Raw genomic sequence first — 21,519 nt, 5'->3', positions numbered from 1 at the left:
TTTTCAATTTAAATTCGATTTCCCCATCCCAGGATCTGTACTTACTACTTCTTCTCCCATGAAAACATAATTCCTAAGGTGATCTGTTAGGTAAGTGAGGAAGGAAAACTAGAATGAGGCAAGGGTCATGGCATTCTGCCAAAGCGCTGTCTGCCTAACTACCCATCGCTCCTGGAGACTAATGGCAGAGGTGAGCAATGTTCACTGTGGCTCTTGAACCAATTCAAAGTCCTCTCCTAACCACGTACAAATTTATTTATTTATTTTTTTTTTTTGCAAGGAAATAGGAAGAGTCCCTAAAGCTTCAGGTGTCTTAGGGATTATGTTAACAGAAGCAGGGAAGAGTAGAATTGAAAGAGCTCACATAAAGAATTTATTTTTCAGTCTTATGGCATCTTAATGCCATGTGACAAAAAGTTTTAATTTAATCTGCATATAGGCAAAATGGAACAAAAAAAAGGAGTTCTGATCACTTAACTACTTTTATGTCTGTGTGGAAGATTTTTCTTTCTTTTTCTTTTTTCTTTTTCTTTCTTTCTTTCTTCTTTTTTTTTTTTTTGCATTGGAAATTTCAGTAAAATTGAAAACTTGTATTAATTTTCTGCAAGAAGCTTTAGAGAAATGCTGTGATGGTACTCAAAGAGTTTAAAAGTTTCCACCTCAGAACTTTGAATTTTCTTAAATAAGATCATGACTCAAAAATATTTAAAGAACCTAGGTCACAAACCTGACGAGAGAGTGTCAGAGTAGAAAGGTATAAAGACCAAATGTAAGCATATACATCTTCCAAGAACTAGAGCAAAGACCTTCCATGAGGAGTCTTCCTCTTGATCTACCTGCTTTCCAGAATCCTTTCCTTCCAAAACCCCTCATAAATGAACGATAACAATAATAATAATCAGAGGAGAGAGTGTTTCCCTATCAATCTGCACGTTACATTAAATTACTTTTCCCAAAATCTGGAAGTATTTCCTGAAAACTGGCAAAGGTATTAATTTTTTTTCTCTCTCTCCCTCTCTTTAAATCACAAAGCAAAATTCCACTGTCCCTCTACCCCCCCCCCCCTTCTAAAAAAAAAAAAAAGTTGTGGAGTTTTGCTTTTCTATTCACTGCAGTTCTGGCCAAAGTAAAGCCCTCTTTCTCAATGACGTCAAGATCTTTACCAAGATTAGGCTTTCATTTCTCTATTGCAGCAATTAGCCAGGGAATGTATAAAAGGCTTCAGGGAGACTCACTGGGCTGCAGAGAGAGAGAGAGAGAGGCACTTTGCACCACAGACAGATAGCACGAAGGAAAAGCCAGAGCGAGTGAGGAAGAGAAGAGTCAGTCGCTCCTGGGGAAGGGAGAGAGAGACAGGCTGGGAGAAGGAGAACAGAAAGTGTGTGTCAAACGGAGTAAAGAAGGGGGAAAACTACCCTTCAAGCACATTTTTAAAACTCTGGCAACTCCAGAAAGAAACGGGCTACGTTTCTGAACATTAGAGACAATGAAAAGCTAAAGAAAATTTTGCAATCTCTGCCACAGTCTCATAGGTGCTTAGAAATGAAAGTAGAGCTGCCTGTCTGTCACCGACTCTGAGAGGGGTGACTGGATTAGGGACGGGGACGCCAGTTTGTGTGTGGGTTGTTTTTTGTTTTTTGTGGGGTTTTTTTTGTTTTTGTTTTGTTTTGTTTTGTTTTGTTTTTTAACATCTTAAATCCTGAAAAAAAAAAAAAAAAAAAAAAAAGGCAGCAGCTCCGAATTGAATGAATTGATGGGCACACTCCAACTGCTGGGCTGCAGAGACTGGACTTGGTCTTGCCATTTCTGCTTCTTTGAAAGAGGAGACAACTTGGGCTTCCTTTTAATTTAGTTTTTCTCCTTCTCCCCCCACCCCGGCCTTCCCCTTTATCTCCCCCACCCCCTCTATCACCACCCCCCCTTTTAAATAAGAGGGTGAAGGGGAACCAGAGCGCACAAGGGAACTGACTGGGAGGCAGAGAAGATGGGCATCCTCAGCGTAGACTTGCTGATCACACTGCAAATTCTGCCAGTTTTTTTCTCCAACTGCCTCTTCCTGGCACTCTATGACTCGGTCATTCTCCTCAAGCACGTGGTGCTGCTGCTGAGCCGCTCCAAGTCCACTCGCGGGGAGTGGAGGCGCATGCTGACCTCAGAGGGAATGCGCTGCATCTGGAAGAGCTTCCTCCTCGATGCCTACAAGCAGGTGAGCTGCCCCGGCAGGGGCTTCTCCCCCGGTGAGCAGGGGCAGGGGCTGGCGAGCGAGGGACCGCAGGCCCTGGGGAGCATCGGGTTGGGATCCTGGCGCACCATCTAGGCTCCTGGCGTTATGCTCAAGGGAGCCCCTACCTGTGCCTTCCACACCTGTCACACAGGTTAGATTTGGGCATGACAGGTATTAAGCTGTTATGACTCTGTGCCACCTAGTAAAGACGCTTTCTAATAAGAGCCATTAATGTCTTGCTGCAATTTTGGAAGAGAGGGTATTTGTGCCTGATGAGTAACTTTGGGAAAAGTCAGAAAATGTTGGGGGAGGGGAGGAGACCAATGCATTTAACCTGCTCTTGTAACAAACTTGGATTTTGATGTTTTGCTTGATGAGAGGCTGGGGTGCACTAGGAAAGACAGTTCAGTGCTGGGCACTGAAAAGTGAGGGAAAAAAGAAAATGCTCCTCAGAACCCTCAGAGTTAGCAAGCCTTAACAAAATGGTCACGGCGGGTAAGATTTGGCATAAAAGCCCCCTTGTTTCTGGTAGAGGTAAGAGTTAACGAAAGCAGCCCTGTGTGCAGCGTCCTCCTCTAGGTGGACGTTGTTTTACTTGAAGGATAGTTGACATACAATGTACAGGTGTACAACGTGGTGATTTGACAATTATGTACATTAGGAAATGTTCACCATGAAAACTATGGTTACCATCTGTCACCACACAAAGTTATTACAAACTTATTGACTATATTGTGCTATACTTTTCATCCCCATGGCTTATTTGATTTGAACCCTTTCGAAGTGGTTATAAGGCAATGAGTCCTGGGTCACTAGATATCAATTTGCAATAGAAAGAGCTGTGAACTAGCTGTCAGAAATCCAGACTTTGTACGGGGAAACCACATTTGCCTTCTCAAAAGTAAAAAAGTTGTCCTAGAAAGAGCAGATAAGTCTATGGTTCATTACAGTCTCAAAACTGTCACAACACATGCCTTGAGCACCGGAGCAGTGGCCTCACTTAGCTGCGGAACACACATCCCAGGGCTGCTTCTCAAAACCAGACCTGGTGATCTGTGTTTCTAAGACTTGCCTTTTGGCTGCTTGGAGATGTTGGTAGGACATCCTCAACTCCGATCTCAAGGGCCAACGGGGGGCATTTTGGCACTGGTCCTTTGTCAGTTGGCACCTCTGCCTATGCCCACGTGACTCCTACTGATCTCTGGGCTTAAGAATGGACTCACTTGGCAAAAGTTGCTGTCAAAGTAGACGGTCCTGGTTTTCCCCAACTGTACTGGGGGACCTCGTCCAAGATGGCAGGGAAGGGAATTTGAGAGGCATATGGAAGGCAATGAAGTGGTACATTGTAGACAAACAGCACCACAGAAGCAGGATGAAAACTCAGAATCAAAGAGGAGGAAGGGAAGACTCCCCCATAAATCAACCCTAGAAAAATAAATCTGTGCATGAGGAAAGGAAAAGGAGTAGCTTCTAGTCACAAAGAATCCAGAGTAGGTTTGTCCACTGAAAATTAAATATTCAAGAAGGAAATATTCATTGTGAATTCAGGAAGGTTTACTACAACACACGTCTTTCTTATTGAAAGCAACCTGCATCTGTCCTAAAGGCCAGAGAATAGTAAGAGCTCTTGTTAGTAAGTGAAAATTCTTTTTTGATGATATGAAACAATGCTTAAAGTTCTAATCATATAATCTCCATTATATCATGCATGTTGGGCAAAGGGGAGATGATGGAGGGAGATACTGAGATGACTATTTCACTCCCACAAATGTTATCACTGAATGTGAATTTTTTATGTTTTGACATGGGAGTAAAGAATTTGGAAGAAGGTGGAGAACACACAAGTATGTCAGGCACATTATGAATTAGGAAGTTCCCTCATCTACATCTGTATTTTGTAGGTGTTAGGAAGACAAAATGGAGATGCCAATGGCTTGAACTCAGCATATTAAACTCTTACTTTTTTGAAAGATAATTGACATTTGCCTATAAAAGAAAAGTCACTTCTCAGGAGAATTTTATATATGAATATGTGCTTACATAGATATCTCACATAAAACATGGGGGCTGTGCTGTTACCCACAAATATTAAGTGACATTGTTTCTCCTATCAAGCAGCTTATTGAAATAAAGAGGGAAAAACAAATGTCTCTTCAATAAACTTGATTGTTTATTTTTTCACTGATAATATAGCATTGCATTATGTAGCAATATTTTGTTAATTGTATTCCAAGAAATTGACAAGGACAAGTGATTTTTCTTTTTTTTTTTTTTTGCATATGGTTTATGTATTCTTCTCTTGTATTGTTTCTATTGATTTGATTAGTGACCAAGTTCATAGCTGATGTTATTATGTTTGCTTTTTATGATTTATATAATAGATACCATGAGAAGGAACAAACCAGGAACCCATATATCCAGAGACAAGACTGGACTGGGTGTACAATGAATAGAAACGTTGTGAACACAGCTTGCACTGAATTTAGGTCTCCTCTGTCTCCCAAGTATGACAAGGGTGGTGGTAGCTGTCGTGGCATTTGAGGGTCACTCAGAATCTCTAAAACAAGTTGAATGACTTCCCTGACTGCTGTTTTCATCTGTGATGCTGTCTTTGGGTGTGGCCATTTCCAGAGCCACACTGGAGGAAGTTTTGTGTGAGGTGGCACCATGGTATTTCACAATGCCGACTTACGTTATCTCAAGGCCGCCACCCTCAGAAGCAGAGATTTCTGGGAGGAGGGGTTTGCACACCTGCCATACACAAGGCATGTCATTTCTAATTCCCCTCATTGAAGGTCAGATATTTGGGGAGATAGTTAGAGAAAGTGCAGTAAAAGTGTTATCCCTGTATTTGGCTCCTGGAGGGGGTGACAAAGAAATTAAAATAGAACAAAATAAAAACAACCCTTCTTCATTAAAATGTTGAATGGAATTTAAAATTAATTCCAGAGTGGAACCTTTAAAGATAATTTGCTCTTGGTTATAGGGAGTTCCATGCATGGGTTTTGATGGAAAAAAAGTCTACGGAAACTTGTGACGGACAGAGGTGAATAACAGATGTTTGTTATTTAAGTTTTCCTAATCTGTGTCATTGCATCTAACACTGCATCCTTGTACTAGCACTCCAAGACTCGAAAATGCAACCAATAAGCAAACTCCCCTGTCTGGGAACCGGGCTCCTACCTAAATGAAGTGTAAAAGTAAACACACAGTATAGATGTTGACAAGCAGTTTAATTTCTATGCAGTTAATATCGCGGTAGCACAGAAAACATATTCATTTGAACATATAATTTTGGTTTTGAAAGGGTCTCTAACCTCCTCCTCTTCATTCACCTCCAGCCTTTTGACACTAGTTTCTACAATGGAAAATAGCTCTCTTAAGAGAGAAACATTCTCAAAAGAACACAAAGGAAGCCCCAGCCAGAGTTTATCCATCACTTGGATAAAACACTAGGAAATGATACAGCTTAGAGCTGCATTTTCAAGGCATGCACCAAAAACAGAAGGACCAGAGAGGAGTTGAACTTGGAGGAAAGAGTCAGTAGCTCATTCTTCAACTCTGGTTTATTTGGCCAGTTGGAATGTACCTGGGTAAATTACTGTTTAATCATTGTTTGGCCATGTTTGTAAGGACACTGATGTAGCCTGGTCATTATGTCAAAGAATTTGAAATTTCTTGATGGTTAATAAAGCCATCCTAGGGCTTTTGTGTAGCAAGAAGGATGTGTAAATATTGTTCTGCCACACACCCAACCCCCATTTTTATCATTTGCCTTACTTCCTATCATGAGATGAGGTGATATTTTGTACAGAGGCCTTTCTAAGGCTGTGGAAAAGAGGAAAAAAAAAAAACAAGGTTAGTAGTATATGCTCTATTTCCAGCTTCTGCTTGATGAATGGTTCTTTTTTCCCCTTGCCCTGCATTTCAGAGTCCACATGCTAACGCAGTATTATCCTTTTCCCCATGCACTGAACATTGTCAGTAAAAGGAATCCTATCATCAAAGGAATCAAATTTATAGGCCATATATTTACCCTCTTGTTCATATTTATAAATATGGCTATCACAACATTTGCATTCTGCCTGGAGAGGTCATGTGTTATAAAAATGAAGCCCTTTATTTACTCCCTTGTTGGTGTTGTGTTGATGTTGATTACACAAACATAGGAAAGGACAACTGTAATAGCGCAGATGAGAGAGATAAAGTCAGTGATGACGATATTACATTTTACGTATGTCCTTTCTGATCCTTGGAAAATAAAGGGACCCTTTGGGAACATCGGAACTTCAAGACCAATTAGTGGAAATGATGCTTCTTGTGTTTGGGCATTAAATACTGGGCAGGGTTCTCTTTAGAGCAGCTAATGCTGGCAGGGAAAGAGGTACCGACCTAATTACTCTTCCGCAAGAGTAAAAAATGCCTTTTGAATGCCTCTTTGGCAAATATGTCTCATTAAGGACAAAAACCAAACACAAACCCTCTAAGAAGGAGAAATTAAGATGATAGGTAACTTGTGGCCAGGAGACTTTCTGTGCCACTGTGGGAAATTAAAACAAAGTTTGAGAGTACCAGGGGATAACTTGTTTTTGTTGAGCTTCTTTCCTGCAGCCTAAATGTTATTATGGGACCAACTTTATTTTCTTCATCATTTTGGCTCTTTGTCAAGGAATGCTTTGCTCCTGGGGAAAGCAAAGAATCTTCCATCATTGAAGACAATGGTGATTCTCCCATTCCATCTCAGCAGGGCATATAACTGAGCAAACCAAGAAATTCTCCACTTGAAACTCTGTTCATAATAGGAATTTAATTTTCACGGAGATCAAATGGGAAGATGAGAAATGATATTGGTCTCAAATGGCAATTGAGAAAGGACAGTAATGTCCTTTTAAAAGATTTATTTTTGTTTGTTTGTTTGTTTAAAGTGAACTTCCATTTTTTTTTAATTTCTGAAGTTTTTTTTTCTTTATTGTTGCTAAAGTGTCATCAGCAGGTTTTAGCAAAGATGGACAGATTTTATGATTAGTATATGATGTTTATAAAAGTAGACTACTGGTCTACTCACACTGAGACTTACAAATAATGGGTGTGGGGTTTTTTCTTTCCATGTAGTTTTATTAATATCATTAGTATTACCTATGCATTTTCTCTAACCTAGTCATCTTCATGAACACGCTGTTTATGACATTCCAATCTGCAGTAGGGTCCCATGGCTGCAGAGCAAAATAAAAAGAATTGGCTACTTTGATTTCATACATTGGGAGCCAAGATAATCAAGAGCAGATCAACAGTATTCGGTGTTGATTATGGCAGAACTCTACAATAGGGCTCCAGGATTCACATTTCTGAATTATCTGACTCAGTGAACATATCCATCACCCAAACATAATTATGTTCATTGCAGGTCTAGGTTATTATTAAGTGTAAAATTCTTCACTGACCCCTAGGATTATAATAGCTATCGTTCATTTACTAATTCATTCAACAAAATTTCCAGCTTAATAAAATGCCAGTGCTGCCCTCGGCACTACACACACACACACACACACACACACACACACAAAAGCATTATGTATTTGGTAACTTTTCTAATTTTTAATTTGAGAGTGAAGGTATTGTACTTGTTTGAAATTTTCTAAGTCTGTACTTTGAAAAGAATTACGTGGCTGAACTATAGACATTGTCACTAAGAGGAAGGAGAAGGTGCTTTAATTTTCTAAGAAAATTAACTACAGGTAATATGAGAGCCACCTGTGACAGAAGCATCAGATGAGATTATTCAGTTGAATAATCAGGAATAATGCAAAATCAGCAGTTCTGCTTGGGTGAGAGTCAGGGGCATCAGAGGTCTTTAACATGATTCCAAAAAGCAGATGGTTGTTTCCACCTACCAAGAACCTACAAGTCTGTAGTCTAGAGATGACTTTTCTTCTGTGAATGGGTTGTTGACTTCACAAGAAGTCACTACAGCATTTAATGGATTTAGAGTGAAAGCATTCAGATCTTTATATCACAGTATGTTGAGGAACACAACACAGTATCATTGAAAGCAGCCCTTCTAGAGCTGTTACTGATAGTTTAAGTGGGAAAAATCTAATGAGAAGGTAGGTTAAAGGATATATAATACCTATAAAGTGTGTATCTTTAAATTTTAAGCATATTTTCATACCTCAGAGATGTGTGAGGTGTTATTTTACCTCATATAAAATAACCCAGCTGAAAGTGGTTTATAAGATTTCTCCATCTAGGGTAACTTGCAAATTAACCAAGAAAATTAATATAAACAAAGTAACTTTCTCCCTGATAGTAACTAAAAACAAATGTACTTATTTAAATCATACCAACAGCTTCCTTTTCTAAGAAAGAAGATTGTTATCTTAAGATTTTTAGGAAACTAATAGTATTGTTTCAAATCCGCATTGCTAGGATTTTTCAGAAGGGAGAGAAAGAACTTCTTTCCTTCTTTCTCTACAGTTAAAATGAGTTATGCATCACATTAGATAGAAGCTTCTGAATGAAAGCCCTTGAGTATTTTACATCAGTTTGGATTGTTGAGTCTTTAACAGTTTACTTCTAAGTGACTTCAATTACTAACAGTGTTATATGTGGCTGTATTTATATGAGGGAAATAAGTCGATCCAGTTGGGAGTGTTTTGTAATATTAAGTATAGCGTATAAAAATCAACCAGGCTGTCGTAAGTTGTCCGTAATGTTATTGGCTTTGATTAAACCATACTAGGGGAAGATCCGATTGTGCTAATTCAAACTGAAGTAATTGGTTCTTTTATGTTGCAAGCTTTTTATTATCAATTTACAGATCCAAAGGCCAGCAAACTTTCCTTCATTCTGTGTTCAGCTATTTAAACCACTTGCAAAGGGGCATGTGGAACAATTTTCTTCTATACCTTCTTTTATACCTGCCTGAGTATTTTAAAATTCAGAGGAGCTTGTTAATAGAATGTATGATAGAAAAGTAAATGGTTTGTGATTTCCTAGAAAAAACAGGAAAACAAAACAAAAACCCATGAAAAATGAGGAATTAAAATAATTCTATGTTTTTATTTCATTTGTTTAATGGAAATGAACTCATTTCCATTACTTTTGGGTTATGGGAACCCAAAAGTAAGTGGTAGCTCAAGAAACCTCTAGGAAGGACATCATCCTGAGAAGAGATCAAATTACTTCTGAGGATAGTCTTTTTTTTTTTTTTTAAACATAGAGTTTCCCAGAAAGATGATATGCTGTTTCACAAGTTTGGGTGGCATTTAATAATGGAACCTATACTCACACAATGATTTATAGTATACAAGAGCTCATTTTCTTATGTTGTAGCCCTTATAACTGTCTGAGGAAGACAGGCATTATTATCAGCATTTTACAGATGGAAAAACTGAAGCACTGACGAGGTGAAGTGGGAGTAGCCCTTCTAGTAAATGGTGGACCTCAGATTTCTAGCTCTGGCCAAGAATTGAGCCCATTGGTACCATTGTCCATTGGTGGAGATTAAGTAAATTAGCATCATGCAAGAATACAAAGGTCTTTCCTGAGTATTTTAGAATTCATAAGTGGGAATACAAAAAAGAGGTACCTAATCCCCACAGCTCTGACAATTTCACTTAAAGTAGACCATTCACTTTTAACTTTTAAAATAAAGTCAATTAATCATTTGTTGTATCATGTGCGCTAAGCATTGACAGCAGAGTAAGCTAGTAAAGAATACCAGCCTCAACATAATTATGAAAAGAGTGGTGCCTTCAATGGTTCTTTGAATGTGGTGGCTTCAATGATGAAAATAATTACCTTCAATGACTATACAGAATGAAAAAGACTTTTACTCTTTAGGGCCATTCTTTACATTACCAGCCATGATGCTTCTTTACTCAAATCAATATATATTTATCATATCCTATGAAGGAAATCCCACATTGTATTAGAGCCGGTTGTTTTTGTATAGAGTGAATTGGAGTAACAATGCATTTCATATGGTATTCTCTCCCCTTTTCTTTTTTTCACCATCAGGTGAAATTGGGTGAAGATGCCCCCAATTCCAGTGTGGTACATGTCTCTAATTCTGAAGGAGGTGACAACAGTAGAAATGGTGCCCAGGTGAAGATAGTTGATGGAGGCGAGTGCCACCTTCTTGACTTTGCCAGCCCTGAGCGTCCACTGGTGGTCAATTTTGGCTCAGCCACTTGACCTCCTTTTACTAGCCAGCTGCCAGCCTTCAGCAAACTGGTGGAAGAGTTCTCATCAGTGGCTGACTTCCTGTTGGTCTACATTGATGAGGCTCATCCTTCAGATGGTTGGGCAGTGCCTGGTGATTCTTCTTTGTCTTTTGAAGTGAAGAAGCACCGGAACCAAGAAGACCGATGTGCAGCAGCCCACCAGCTTCTGGAGCGTTTCTCCTTGCCGCCCCAGTGCCGAGTTGTGGCTGACCGCATGGACAATAATGCCAATGTAGCTTATGGTGTAGCCTTTGAACGTGTGTGTATTGTGCAGAGACAGAAAATTGCTTATCTAGGAGGAAAGGGGCCCTTCTACTACAACCTTCAAGAAGTCCGGCGTTGGCTGGAGAAGAATTTCAGCAAAAGATGAAATCTAGATTAGCTGGTTGAAGGTATGATTGTAAAAGAGTTTTTTTTTTTTTTTTAATTATGTAAAGAAAAGGAAACTAAGAACTGAATCCACTATTTCAACTGAGTCTCATTGTCTCCCTGAAAGACAGGAATTTACGTGTCAGAAGAACATAAGCTTCTAACATCTCCATACTTCTTTTACCACTCAAATGGCATTTGGCTAAATAGTAGCCCCATCACATCTCTTCCTAGTGAAAAGCCCTGAGTAAAAAGATCCCAAGATGTAGAAGAAGAAACCCTGTTTCACATGTGTTCATCTGCCTTGGGAAAGAAGTAATACAGCTGATGGAAGCTTTGGGACCTGAAGAACAGACTTACCTGAATAACTACTACGTTAGGGAACTATTGTCCTTGTTAGTACAAGGGGTATTGCCTAGGCTTTATTCAGCATGGATAGAGCTCAACTGGAAAATTCCCAAATATTTACTTATGATGAATCCTTGAGTCCAGTCCTTGTGCTTGGGACTTCTTGTTTAACAATGTTCAAGTAGTTTCTGCTGTTTTAGTTTCTAGCCATCTGGTGCTCTCTGCCAGTCTAAATATCCCAGAACTCACAGATGTATTGGTAGATACCAAGAATGATCCCTGGAGGGTTAGATTATCTGAAATCTGAGGGTTACTTTTTAGGCAGGTGGGAAAGTACTAGAAGAAAATCAAATTGACAAGCTAGGAAAGGATGCAGAAAGATGAGGAGGCTTCACAGAGTTTAACTTTGAAGCTGTGGAGAGTGGGACTAATTTGTTAGCCACCGAAACATTGAAACATAAAACATACATGGGCCAGAAAAAGAAGCAGCTCAACTATAATTAGCATTGAGAATATACATATGAAATCAATATATTTATCATATACTCCTGAACTAAGGGAGAAAGGGGGATTGAAAGAGGGAAAAAAAACCACACTTCATTATTTGTAATTATGACAATTTTTTGGTAGAAATAATTACTTTTTGAAACATGTTTGTGGTATGTATATTTTCAGTTGATTAATTATGCCCTGTGATACTGATTAATTGCAAAACCAATAGGTCCAGTGGTACTGGTCTGTCCCTCTCCATTCCTACAATTATGATGTGGCCCCACTCATTCTTGGTCTTAGCCTTCATAATGGTGTTCTCTGAATGCTGAGCTGGACTCAGCTCTTTCTTTATTTATATATAAATAAAATATATTCTTAGCTGCTGTGGGAGGTAGGTGCCCTGGCCATTCCGCTGTGGCACTGTTCTCCCAAAGTAGGTGAACTATAATGAATAATAGGTGTGAAAAAACAAGATTTCTTCAGCTGCAAAATAGAGGAAGGCAAAGTTAGTTTGAGAAAATTCTCATTAGTAATTTTGGAGGTTTTGATATAAGGCAACCCTCAGTGGCATGGAATTTGGTGAAATGGAATTTCCATTTCCATTTGAATTTGGACTGGGGTCTTCCTTTGTTCCAATTAGCTGAGGTCTGGTAATCTAAGGCCTCAATTGTACATTATTATAATGATATGTATATGTATATATATACATATACATATATATATACACACACATATACACACACGTGTGTATATATATATACACACACACCATATTTCTCTTTAAAATAAAGATACTATAGTTTTACCTTTAATGTAAGTAATAGCTAAATATCATAACCCCCAAAGAATAGACCAACTAATTTTATATCATAAATTTTTACTGTAAATTTGAGGATGCTGTCAAATCACAGTATATGGTTGTATTGAATGTACAAAGGTTCTTATGACCATTCCATTAATAATTGAATCATAAAATAAAAGTAATAGAAAAAAATCTCAAGTTGAAAATATCTTCTGAAACTAGTTGCCTCTGAAATGAGAAAAAGGTGGGAACTGAGTGTGTAAGAACCAAAAGTACATTAAAAACAAAAAAAGCTGAAGCGATATATCAGTCCTATCACTAGTTTATTGTTTAGATACTAATACATTATTTTAACTGATGATTGTGTTTTACAGCAACATTTAAGCTTTCCAGTGTCTTAAAGTCTATAAAACACACCCACAAAGAAACAAAGCAAATTTTGAAAATGTGGCATCATCTAATAGATTTCTGGAAAATCACATGGAGAATAGATTATTTCAGACTTCTCAATTGTTAAACTCTATATTCCAGAATGATCAGTGGGCCCCATTGTATTTTATCTTTAAAATGGTGTTAAGATTATGTGGTCCCCTAGAAAAGTAAAATGAAAACTTGGTTGCAGCACACTCACTCTGTTGTCCTTAAACTTCCCCTTTGTTCTACATGTACAATAATGGAACAGGATGTTAGAGAAGCTGGTGGGGGGATGAGATTTGGCTAAGGCAGTGCTAGTTGTCTGGGTAAAAGGATGATGGAAAAAGCACCCAGTCGTGATATATTTTTAAGGAAAGAGAAGGTTGTGTGTGTGCAATTCCTCTCCACGAGGATACTCCAATGGAGAAATGAAGCAGTGGAAGTAAATACACAAAGGCATAGGCTGAATATCAGGGAAAAAGATATGTTCAATAGAACATAGAAGACTTTCTGGAAGAAAGGCAGTTAGGGGCCAATGAAGAAAGTGAATTGACAAAGCTCAGGAATCCTACAGTATGTAGAATGGCTTGGTGTTACCAGAGTTATGTAACCTATTTATCTCAACATGATTTTTTATGATTTCCTATGATGTATCTTTAGGAACATAACAAGAACTCATTATTTGAGGTAGAGGAGAATCAGTGCTTAGCTGGTATGCTCAGAGAAAGTATTAGATTGTCAATACCCACCCCACCTATCTTCTCTTTTATAAAGTATGTTCCTTTGAGCAATTGTTATTCATATATATATATATATATATATATATATATATATATATATATATATATAAACAAACTTTGAGTTCTTCTTAGTACCTAAACATTCCCCCCCACCCATAGGCTATGTTTACATGGAGCTATCAGTTTAGCCTTTTAAACTGAATTAGCATATCTATTATTGAAATAGTTTCCAAGCAATTTTAGATATTATCATAGCATCTGGATTTACTCAAACATTTAGTGTTTGAAAGACTTATGTCTTGGAACTATTCAAACTTACTTTATTTTATTGCTTAGAGAAAATAGTGGAATCCACATGACTTTCTTGAATGGGCATGAATGAGACACCGGCACAATGATGTTGAAATGTTTGATATAGATATTAAAATGTAACTGACCTCCTTAGAGGCAGACTAGTAACTGCTCTTTGTATAGCTAAAGTGAAGCCATTTAACTTATATGACTTTTTATATTCATGTTTTGGATCTTTGGTACTATGTCTTCACCTTGTTTATAGAATTTACCCTTGATTTTTTGGTAATATCAAGTTCTAAATGGTCTATTTATTTAAATTTTCTTGCCATTAAGCAGAAAATGCCTATTCTATAACCAAGGAAAGAAGAAAATCCTGCTGTCTTTGATTTTGCCTGGAGTGTATTTCACTATTTGGGCTCTTGAATAAAAAAATATGAAATATGTTAATATGTTGAGGTCATGTGTGGGTACTGCCTTGCTGCATAAAATACCAGAGGGGCATATTAAAGACAATATCTATGCCTTTGGGAGAATTCCCAGCTGGACACAGGTGTTCTTAGCATGTCCTGTGGGTTATGTTCACAGCAAAAGGAATGCACTGATGTACAGGACTTCCCATTCTGTAAATCTGACTGATGGTTTGGAAAATAAGCTTAATTAGAATCATATGGCCCCTGCAAAGGGGGAAATGTAGATACCAATTACTGTCCCATTGAAGGGTTCATGAAAACCTCTCCAGAATTTAGAGCTTTTCAGAACATGTCCAATGTCATGTCTCTCAGCAGTGGAGAATTCTAATTCCAGGAACTTAAAACGATATTGCCAAAAATCAGATCAAAAAAAATTTTAGTTATATTCCAACTTTCTCCCTACTTTCTCCTTTATCTTAAAAATAGAATTCAAACTTAGTCTTCATATGTACATCCAGAATGGGGTATAAGTATCTATTTCTGCCTTGGTGATTTGCAATCTCTTGGTAGTATCTTGAGGTCCTCTGTGAAAGAAGGTAGTGGGGCCTGGGAAAGCCAGGAAGTTGCTAACCTGGAAGAACGAGGTCCTGTGAATTTGGTCTATTGATTTGGGAAGGTTTGAAAAGATAATTCTCACCATTGGAAGAGGGCTGCTAGGTATCAGTGAATGACTTTAGGAAGAGCCAAACATTGGGCCACTTCTTAATGCCTTATGTTCTGGATAGCACCAGAAGCAAGGTCTCCGACTTAAGAGACCCAGCTCTGTTCTAAGGTGAGTCTGATACAATAGAAAGCAAACATGTACAGATATCCAAAAAAAAAAAAAATTGCTCATGCAAGTCAGGGCTTGCTGCCCATCTTGGGCAGCGGTATCAGAGCTCTAGGGAGTTTATTTAATATTTACTGGGGAGATCTCAAGGACCGAGGAGATGTTAAATGAAGTCACTATTTGGGCTCCCCCCTCTCCCCAAAAGCAAACAGGTAAACACATAAATGAAAGAAGCCCACAGAAGGGGGTGGGAAATAAATTAAAAAATCTCTCAAGCCTTCTCCAGACTATATCACTGGCCCGTGTACTTTTTATGTGTGTTAGGATGAGAGAGTGTGAAGACATAAGTATCCAGTACTTTATAACCAAAGCAACTGAAAGGAATTGGGTAGGGAATGTTGGCCAGTTCTATTTTCTTTTGCATCACATTATCACCAGACTATATCACTAGCCCAAGCAGTCGGGCACCTGGAGAGGGAGATAGGGATGTGCAGAGGTGACCAGTGTGCAAATGATAACTACTGATGAAAGAGTCATTGACTCAGTTAGTGGTTGGATGTAGTCACATTAGTTTTCCTCTGCCCGTCTTTGTCTCCCTGGCAAGGAGAATATTTGGGGCATGATGCTATGGGCACTGGGTAAATGTGGTAAGAATGCATGTGTGTATTTCTCTGCTTCTCAGTTGCAGAAACAGAAATGCTTTGGAGATTATCAGTAGAAAGAGTGTTATTATATTGGTGCTGAGTGGTACGTGTGCTTTTAAAATTTGTTCTTGTATTTTAATAAATTTTGAATAAAAGAATAAAGTTACTCTTTGGTTCTGTTTGTTTATTTTTAAATTACTCTCTAGACCTTGCTCCTGGCTGGAACACATTCATGGTTGACAAGGGAAAGAGAATCCATCATTCTAATATTTATTCCTTGGTATTTGTGGGTAAAGACTCCGGCAATGCCAGGTTATTTTAATCTCATGCTGTGTGCCAGAGTCTTCAAGGAAATTAAGACAAGTTAGAAGAAAATCTTCAGATACTTTCCATATTTGTGAACAAGTCACGCACAATTCATGGGAAGGGCCTTATTGAGATCATGGAGCAAACTTTTACTTTGTTAAATTTATGCCCCGGGTTTTTTAAGTGCTATAAATAAACTTTCCATAAATATATATATATATATATATATATATATATATATATATATATATATATACACACACACACACATTATATATAATATGCTTGGCAGTGTAATAATGTGTAATGAAAAAAATTTGAACACACTTCTATCAACTACTTTGCATTATGAGAAAGTATAAAGGATATGAATGTTTTATGGAGGCAGTGGTCTGTTAATGACAAGAGATGTATTTGCAACATGGTTAAATATGTACACTTTAATCCTGGAAACAGGTGACTCAACCAATGTATTAATGTATCTTGAGACTCTGAACTTACTCATGGTTTCCTACTCAAAGTAATTTCATTAATATTTGTAGTATCTCATACTATTCCAGAATTTTAATGGAAATTTGAAGAATCATGACTGACAACTATTGACTGAGATTCTAGTTAGGGGTATACCCTGTGCTGGGTGCAATAGGATGTGTAAAAGCCATGAAACAAAATTCATGAAGATGTGACTCCCTTTAGGAGCCTATCATGGATTTGTCAAGGCTCTGCAAGTGACAATGCAAATTAGTCTTCAAAAAAAGAAAAAAAAAGAATTTATTGGCCAATATAATGAAACCCTAGAAATGATTGGGATGAAACTTACCTCAGGGACAGTTTGATGGGTCCAAGGACTTAGAAACCTTCAGTGCTTGTTTACTAAGTCTTTTGTCTCTGTTCTTTTGGGGTGTCAGGTTTTCCTCAGATCAGCTTCTTATCTTGCGTGATCTCGTTGGGGGAAGCTCCTCACATTCTTTTTTAAATTTCATTGAGATATAATTGACATACAACATATTAGTTTCAGATGTACAATGTAACAATTTGATATTTCTCTATATTGTGAAATGATTACCACAGTGAGTTAGTTAACACTCGTTACCATACATAGCGTTAAAGAACTTCAAACTAAAATGGAATTGGAAGATAGAAAATGGGAAAATTCAGGCATATACCCTTAGAAAAACAAAACTTAAGGAATGGGAGATGATTTCCCATAAATGTTTATGGAAAACTGATAATATTGGAATTTTCTTAAATGATAGGCAGTTGGTCAGGGGTTGCCTCAAAGCAATGTTGGGAAGTTTCGATTATGGTTTCCAGAAGCAGGAATAAGAAATGATCCAGGTCAGGTTGGTCTCACAAGATAAGCTGAATTGAGATTTGTTTGTGTGACTGGACTGGTTTTGTCTGGTTAGGGAATTTTGAAACTTGGTCATTTGTTTTTGATTTTAACAGACCTAATCGAGTTCTCCCCAATTTGCACTTCCTGCCCATAAACACAGCTATGCCAAACCCTCAGTGGACTCACCGGTAGCTTGCTACATTTAATTGCAATTCCTCTGTTATATTCCTGAATAAATACATCTTTTTGACAATTTTGAGCTTGCTTCAGTTTACTTCTTTATTTAGGTGGACAATAGTTGCGAAAAAAGGTTTTTTTTATTAGGACTTTAGGATTTACTATCTTAGCAACTTTTCAGTATATAATACAGTATCACTAATGATAGTTACTGTGCTGTACATTACTTGCATTCTAACTATAAGATGCTTCAAATAGAGTTTGACCCTATCACCAGAGAAGGACTTGAATTGGGCCAGCTTGTGTTGCATGTGGGTTGTGTTACATGTTGCCATGGTAACAGGGTCTGCTACCAAAAGGAGAGCAAGAAATATTGGGAATGTCCAAGGGTATCAGAAGTTAACTCTGTGGCCATTTCTTTAACTCCCCTTATAATGAGGGTTAAATAAGTGATTGGATGTGTATAATCAATAAGAACAAGTTCAGAGGAAGAAAGGAAAGAACTCTGGGTAGTGCTCTCAGAAGAGGCTCTGTGGAGTTTAAAATGAGTTGACCTAGGAGAAAGGGTAAGATTTAGATAGAGAGGAAGATGGACGGTCTTTCATTTAGTCAAGTCAATCTGTATTTACAAAGTGTCCATTAGATGTGACTAAGAAAGCCAAATCAGTAAAAAAAATAAGACACTAAAATGGCCATCATCCTTAGGAGGGAGAATTCAATCCAATTCAATGAAAGTTGAGAGAACTGAGGATAGGAAGCTATGTTTTTTTATTTCTTTGTGTTTCTCCCTCTCTTGGGTAAGCAGGCATTTAAGTATCTAAAATACAACCACCAATGGATGTTTTAAGTACCCACTAAGTGATAAACATTACCATCAAAATACTACATTTGGTGGGTATATATACAAATGGTATGAAATATGGTTTTCTGCACCGTGTTTACAGCCTCGCTGGTAAATGAAAAATCTAAACATGATATCTAATGTACCAGATATAGACTCCAAATGTACTGAGTCAAAACCTTGAGTATTGCCCTTTAACTCCATCCAGAAGGACCTTCAGAAGAAACCGGAGGGGGAAAAAAACAGAGCACTTAAAAAATAAGAAAGTCTTTCAGCCAGCATTGAGCTCTTAAAGACATTCCAGGAAAATTTGTAATAAAATTCCTTAGTATAATGCCTTTTATTGGGGCATTTTGCAAAGGTATTCACAATCCTTTTCCAATTTTCACATGGGTGAGGATTCACTGTGGCTTAGCCATTTTAGTCCACTGCTGTGGGCTAGTTTTGTCTGTACAGGGGTAAAAGGCATAGAACAAACCCTCAACATATGCTAGTGACAAAACTTGGTAACTTTTAATAAGGAAAGTGCAAGGTCTGTTGTTGCAAAGTTCATGAAATGTCTGGATGAGCTTGCACACCTAGCTACTGAGAATTCAAGGGATCTACCCTCAGGAGTCAAGATGGGCTGGAACCCTGCTGCAGTTTGGCTCTTCACCTGCTGATATTTGTGGTTTAACTATCCGGGGTGGGGGAATAATTCTGGGTCTTGCAGTTACCTATGTCTACTAGAATAGTGGCAAAGATTCCTGGTATCTCTTGATAAATTATGGTTATTTCAACTGGCCTAAACCAGGGAGAGTGGACTGAGAGAATGCCAGGGATCCAGGAACCCATCCACTCCCACTCCCTCTTGAGAAAAAGTTAACTTCTGTTTCCTCCCTGGCTGGGCCACCCCCTTTGTCTTCTCTTGCCCTCCAAAACAGATAAGAACTTAGCCTGACTGCAGTGAGTATGAGATGGGATAGGATGGAGTGGATTGTATAGTTGATACAGTCTATGTAATTCAGGCAAAAATCTTGATTTATACATTTTAGACAACACATATGAGGCAATTTAAACAATCTACTAATGTGTGCACACACCACAACCCTAGGTATCCTCATAGGCCACTCCCATAAGAAGTGGAAGATGCACTTAATGCTGCAGGACAGTTATTCATCAGGTGATCCTACTCAGCCACCAAATTTTCATTGCATTTTGTGTTACTATTCATCTATACGTTGTTAACCTATGTTACCTTAACTGTTTAAGGTTTAGGTGCTTTACCAGTTCTAATGGGAGAAAGATTGTAAATGTTTGATTTAGTAAAGGTTATTTATATTATATTATATTATATTATATTATATTATATTTATTTTATTTTTAAAAAGAAAGAGCTTGAGTGGGGGAGGGGCAGGAGGGAAGAGAGGCAGAGAATCTTAAGCAGGTTTCATGCTCAGCATAGGGCTTGATGTGGGGCTTGATCCCATGACCCCAGGATCATGACCTGAGCCAAAATCAAGATTTGGACACTCAACCATCTGAGCCACCCAGGCACCCCTGGGTAAAGTTTCTTTAAAGTGAAAAAAAAAAAAAAACCCTAAGGGCAATTTTAGGAATTCTTACCCTTTGTTGATACTAGGGGAATCTAATCCATTTCCAACCATCATTATCTGGTGGAGACAAACCTCCCTTGCTTTTGTAATAGCTGTGGTCTCCTTTGCCAAACCCAACACTCAACTGACTCCACTACTGACTCTAACCATTTAAGTGTGTTTCCTATTACATTTTAAGGATGTGTAACTATAGTCTCTTTATGTGTTATAATGACTGAAATCCCCTGAATTCATTCTTTACCACATTTCTTATGGAAAAATTTTGGGGGGGGATATGTCTTCTCAGTTTGTGCAGAATTTTTAGAAGTATCCTCCTTTGGGTACATCAAGGAATGCCTACTTATATTTTGAAAAGTTCAAAGTTCTGGCCTGCATCCACTCCTTCCCTTGTTCTTGTGCTCAGAGCTTCTATGAGGAGATTGGTGGGTGATAATTGGGTCAATATTTTAGTTATATCTTTAGAAGATTTGTCATTTTCTATTACAGGTAAACACTTATACACACATTTATAAATATATTATTAATAGTAATATATGTATTTTATTCCATGGCAAAAAGACAGTTACCTTCTAAACCCTAGAGAAAAAAGAATCCTCTCATATACTTAAGGAGAGAGATATGTTGAACCCCAATTAAATTGTCAGTCATCATTCTAGTGACCAGATGAGAGTAGACCAATTATATTCCTACTGGGTATGTCATGATTGTAGAAAAGACATCAAGAAATTATCCAGGGCAAGGGCTATTTCTGTTTCTTGATGATTCATGTACATCTAGTTACACCCGTAGCCCAGAAACACCAAACGTGTTTGTATGTTGGTTTTGTGTGGAACTGGAAGGCCTCCAAATAACGTGCAAGTGGCAATAATCCTTTGAGTGCTGTGTTGCTTCACTGGATTCTTAGTCACTGTTTGGAAACAGTCTTCTAAAGCCACCAGTGACCTCCTTCTAATCTAGACAAGTCCAGAGGTAATTTTTGTTCAGTACTCGCTTTTTGTATTTCACAGCATTGGGCACTTCTAACTTTTATAGCTTCTCTCTCTTTTGCTGTTCCTTATTCACATTTAGTCCATTACAAGTGGATGCTCCCACATGATTATTCCTATATATTCTTTTTTTCTCTCTTGTAGTCTTTCTGTAACAAGGAGAGAGGATATATCATTACAAATTACGCAAGTTAGTTTTAGGTCTGGCTGTGAGGAGCAGAGACCTAAAATAATAATTACTTAAGACAGAAAGCTTATTTTTCTCTCTTACATAAAAGTTCTGAGGCAGGCAATCTGCAGCTGGTATGGAAGCTCTGTTCCATAAAGTCCTTAGAGATCCAGGCTCTCCTTCTAGCTTTCTGCTTCATCCTCATGATGCCTTATAGTTCTTATATACCCCTCTCCTAGGCAGAAGGATAGGAAAAGGAAAAGAAAAAAAAAAGGGGCAAAGTATGTGTCTTACCAGCTTTGTACAAGGAGCTTCTTA

The 21,519-nt window shown here is 38.0% G+C and overlaps 1 protein-coding gene across 1 annotated transcript; it reads left to right on the top strand.

Moving 5' to 3' along the window:
* The first annotated feature begins 1,715 nt into the window (after positions 1 to 1,715).
* Positions 1,716 to 11,892, top strand: DIO2 (iodothyronine deiodinase 2). Its single transcript, XM_019439246.2, is given in 3 exon segments — positions 1,716 to 2,206; positions 10,244 to 10,814; positions 10,817 to 11,892. Coding segments are annotated over 3 exon segments (816 nt in total). The 5' UTR covers positions 1,716 to 1,984; the 3' UTR covers positions 10,840 to 11,892.
* Positions 11,893 to 21,519: the final 9,627 nt, after the last annotated feature.

Source organism: Panthera pardus, unplaced genomic scaffold (assembly GCF_024362965.1).
Source record: "Panthera pardus isolate Hobbes unplaced genomic scaffold, ASM2436296v1 HiC_scaffold_24, whole genome shotgun sequence".
Lineage (NCBI taxonomy): Eukaryota > Metazoa > Chordata > Mammalia > Carnivora > Felidae > Panthera > Panthera pardus.
The sequence above is the reverse complement of the archived record's forward strand: the minus strand, read 5'-3'. Positions and strand labels throughout refer to the sequence as shown.